The sequence below is a fragment of the Triticum dicoccoides genome, chromosome 7B (assembly GCF_002162155.2).
Source record: "Triticum dicoccoides isolate Atlit2015 ecotype Zavitan chromosome 7B, WEW_v2.0, whole genome shotgun sequence".
Taxonomy (NCBI): Eukaryota; Viridiplantae; Streptophyta; class Magnoliopsida; order Poales; family Poaceae; genus Triticum; species Triticum dicoccoides.
The window spans coordinates 88719057-88723528 of record NC_041393.1 but is presented as its reverse complement, the minus strand read 5'-3'; the positions used below and the strand labels follow the sequence as shown (position 1 = coordinate 88723528).

At 40.6% G+C, this 4472-nt stretch overlaps 1 protein-coding gene across 1 annotated transcript in view; it reads right to left on the bottom strand.

Moving 5' to 3' along the window:
* LOC119337777 (kinesin-like protein KIN-7D, chloroplastic) overlaps positions 1–4193 on the bottom strand; it is a 9894-nt gene extending 5701 nt beyond the window's left edge. Inside the window, exons 1-10 of the mRNA XM_037609960.1 lie at positions 3837–4193; positions 3636–3733; positions 3253–3342; positions 2887–2939; positions 2521–2586; positions 2398–2451; positions 1494–1553; positions 922–1000; positions 263–330; positions 8–70 (exon numbers count right to left, since the gene is read on the bottom strand). Coding sequence (XP_037465857.1) covers positions 8–70; positions 263–330; positions 922–1000; positions 1494–1553; positions 2398–2451; positions 2521–2586; positions 2887–2939; positions 3253–3342; positions 3636–3733; positions 3837–4042 — 837 coding nt within the window. The 5' untranslated portion in view covers positions 4043–4193. The remainder of the gene's footprint in view (positions 1–7; positions 71–262; positions 331–921; positions 1001–1493; positions 1554–2397; positions 2452–2520; positions 2587–2886; positions 2940–3252; positions 3343–3635; positions 3734–3836) is intronic.
* Between the last annotated feature and the right edge of the window lie 279 nt (positions 4194–4472).

Here is a 4472-nt window from a genome sequence, read left to right as displayed (position 1 = left end):
ATCTCACCAGCTGCGAAAAAGTAACTGTTTCTCCTTCATTAGACTCACAGCAGGGGCTGCTCTCTACTGTCTGTGTGAAACAATAAATTGAAAAGTTATAGAAGATGTATGCCAAATGAAAATATGTTAAAAACTTCCATGTAACTACACATTATGACAAAAATATCACAAAATTACATTTTGAAAAAGGCTTGCGCACATTCTTTGACATACCTATTGCAGAATCATTAGTTTATGAACATAAAGAAATCACTCGTATTACCAGTGTGAAAATTGTGTGGCTTCTGCTACTTAGAAGATTAAAGTTAGTGGATCCAACATGCCTATGCTCTGAAAAAAAATAGAACACGGTAAAGTGTAAGTACATAAGTACATTGTTACGCATGTGCATTTCACCCTAAGAAACAGCAGCAACTAACGAAGTCCGAGGTACCGTATACCAACAAGTGCAATTTGTGTGTTTATCATAGTGCATTTTTCAATCAACCTAGATTATATGTTTGCAGTAAATTATTTGGGATACCATCTAGTAAGTCCAGGCAAGATATACTGTTTATCCAAAATAGAAAATGAACAAGTGACATGTTTGAAATCCGTATATATAAAATATACTCATTCTTCTCGTGATGTGTTGATATATGGCGAACTAGACATGTGCTATATCAGACATCCACGAGTATTCTACAGTAGCTAGAAAGAAATATCCAAATGGTCGTGTTCCCTTATGAAGTATCATCAGATTTACTATTATACAAAATTTAACATCGTTACATGATAGTTTGTTCCAGGCATATTAACGAAAGACTATTAGATAAGAATTATCCTCATAACTACTGTCAACTCATGGTGATATCCTGATATTCTTCATACAACATGCTGGTAAAGGTACACCAAAGAGACAACAAAATAAATAAAACGAACCTTCTCCGGCTGCAATAAGGGACAAAACATGGGTAGGAGATAACACTACTTCTTCCTTTATGCCCTCAACAAATGTTCCCTGCGAGAATGAACTATAATCAAGAAAATACGGTAATATAGTTTGAGACAGTCACGTGCTGCATACGCCATAAGCAATTGGCATTTTATGTGTGATTGTCCATGTTATAAGATTTCAAAATAATGTCATCATGTTCTGCATCATCCATCAAGCAGTTTTCATATGTTGGGAAAAACACTCCAGGAAGTACACGAATTTGTGGTCTAAATTAACTTAAATGTTTGAGTAGGAAAACGATGACCTGTACTTATACCAATACTTAGCAACCTGCATTCTTGTGTAGCATGGACAACACTATATGGAGACAATTGACCAGTAATAGTCCTCAAGAAAGTTCAGTATTCAGTTAGTTAAATTAACTTTTAGAAGTAGTAAAAAAATCTTTCAGAAGAATTAGCTCAGTAGCTTTTTAAATTTACGACTAGTTAACTAGAAAAGTACACAGATTGTGTGATAGAGACTCCTGTTACTTAAAAAAAAAGATGTTTCAGACCTGAAGATCCTCCCTAACTCGTAAATTCTTCCCTGCAGGATTTAGGAGATCGTTCACAACCTATAAAGGGTGAGGCTCCCAATTAATACAAGATAGAAAATTATTATAGAAAATGCACATTTAGTTGACTGTTCAGAATGAGTCACTCAGTTCAAAATAAATATTATGGAGAAATGATTTCAGAAAACCACATTCCTAGATCATAAATGTGTAACTCCCTAGGGTACATGCAAAAAAGTAAAAAAACCAGGTAGGCATAAAAAGGTAAGTTTTACACTTGCATCCACCAATTTCCGCCTTTCAGGAACTACTCTTTATTGGTAACTTGCCAAAGTTATTGTTACAGAAGTGGATTATAGTTCCACTCAGGATCCAGACGACATGGTTATGTTGGTTTTCTCTTTTCGTAATTTACTCTTCAGCTGTTGGATAGATAATAAATAAAGGGTCCAGATTACCTATAGGACACTGAAAGTTGAGATTCATCCTCATCTTAGCTTAATGACCACCGTTGGGCCTAAATGAGACCTATCATTACTGATAAGTGCATAAATATGCTAATACCAGTGCGGCTACTATGATTTGTGTATATCATCAGCAAACCTGTTTCACATGCTTCATTGTACTATTAGCATGTTTCTATTCCGGGTTAAGCCATAAGCAAGAAGCAAAATAAATACTGTGTTAAGAACCCAGGAAAAAAACTGCATTTACATGTGTGACGTTCGTGCCCATCGCTTTAAGGTTATCTAAACTTAAGTTTTGTTACATATTACTGTGACATAGAAACACTGGTTAGCTGCAGGTGTTATGAAAACAATCAGAGTACAAACCAACCTAGGTGCTGACTAGAATTAAATTTATCAAGGTTGCACAATGAAATGCAGAATTGGGAACAACCAACCTCGTTATAAATTTCCAAGTATGACACACGAAGAAGAAACTCCCGATTCAGGGTCTACAGAGTAAAACCAAATCAATACAATGATTTGGTCGAATCATCATAGGGTATGTATTCGAGTAATACCTCTTGTATTATGCCAAACGCATCTTTCACGGCCAAAGGTATAATCCCTGGGGATCTTTGATCTCCCTGCTTATAGCGCAAGTGTATGTGAAGAAATAAAAAATGTTTGGCATATACACATTATAGTTTAATGTTTGTATAGAGAAAAGGGCATAAATGGTTATCATCACTAGTTATAATGAAAACTGAAAACAAATTGCTATGTTACACATCTGATAATTAGAAGAACAAACTCTACATCTCAGCAAGAGGTGTATCTCAAACAATTCGGACTGCATAGCATTGCCCAAGCACAGGACAGGGATTCCATGACTTTTTGAGGAAGGACTGTATCTAAAACAAATTTCTTGCAATAAATGTACGTACATGCATCGTATGTGTCTTCCCACTGCTTGTAACCCCATATGCAAATATTGTTCCTGACAGAGTGACAGTATAAAAACAAAAGGGAAGTTTGTCATTCCTCCACAACAATTGAGAGCAGTAATTGTGTAATGGCATCCTAATTTCACCACTGAAGACTAATATGAATAAATGAACTTCCGCATGAATCAGTAATTTATTGAATTCAACCTGACAGACGACAGTGATGTTCGTAAATACCCCAAAACAATTTTGCATTCAGATAAACTAGTGCAGCATTAAACAAATTAGCAAGAGAACACCAAGTAGCCCAACGAGAATTCTTTACAAAACAGAAAGCAGAGGAACAAGAGTATACATGATCAGTACCATTTATTCCTTGCATGGCACCACTGACAACATGTTGAGCCGCAACATCATATACCTGTTGTGTCGTCGTAGTTGGTCCAAACACACGATCTGGTTGCAAATTACACATTAACCACTTATTAGAAGAAATTTGAAATTGAAAACATATTTGTTGTTACTTATGAATGCACTTTGGTAGCAATTTCAAGCAGAAACATTTGGCCATTCCATTGAATAATCTGCCTACACAATTATATATCAACATTGCTGTATAATTTATCGATTGTTTTACACTGTTACACCAGCATATACGCAGAACACCAGAACTGTGTCATTGTTCAGAAGGTAGCAATTATGCTTCTGTTACTACTTCGGGCCCGCAAGCAACCACTCAGCTTACATACCGTATGCATAAGCGATGTTGGGATTGTGCTCGCTCCGCACGATGGTCTCGCCGTCCGCGTACCACGCGATCTCCTCCCCCTGCCGAATCTCCCGCGAGCTTCCACACACACAAACAAAACCGCCACCGGTGTCAGTCCGCATTGCCCGAATCCAAAGCCCAACCAAACCACGTGCACTGTAACGGCGCAGGCGAAGCAAACCTGAGCGGCCGGAAGCGGACGGTGGCGGTGACGCTCTCCTTGGCCGACGGCACCTCCCCGGCCCCCGGCTCGTCGAACGCCTCGGGCGAGAACTCCGCCGCGAACCGCGACCGGGGCGTCGCGGGGGTGTACGGCGACGAGTCCGACCGCGCCGCCTCCCTCCCCGCCGCCGCCCCATGGGAGGCATTCCGGCGCGGCGACGCCATGGCCGCCACCACCGCAGGCGCGCGGGCTCGGGCCTAGCGGCGCGTGCGAATGGGAGTCGCCATTGGCGCTGGCGCAACCGGCATTGGATCTGTGCGGCCGTGCGGGAGGGGATGCGAGGCGAGGCCGCGCGCGCGCGCGGTTTGGCTTGGCCTTGGGGCGTGATACGGTTTGGTTCGCTTGGCTTTGAAGCGATGCGGGGGAGCAGGTAAAAAGGATTGATTTCTCGAAGGGAAAAGGGCGAAAAGGTGAAAAAGATGGCTGCCTTTTGGTTAAATTTCCAACCCACTTTCGCAATTTTTAATTGCGCATTGTACTCGATAGAATGTGTGTGTGTTTTTTCTTTCTAAAATCGCAGTTTTGTTTTTTTTAAGGGGAGCTAAAATTACGGCTACTGTGAGACCGTGAACTGAGGATGGTTAAGTCCCTCGC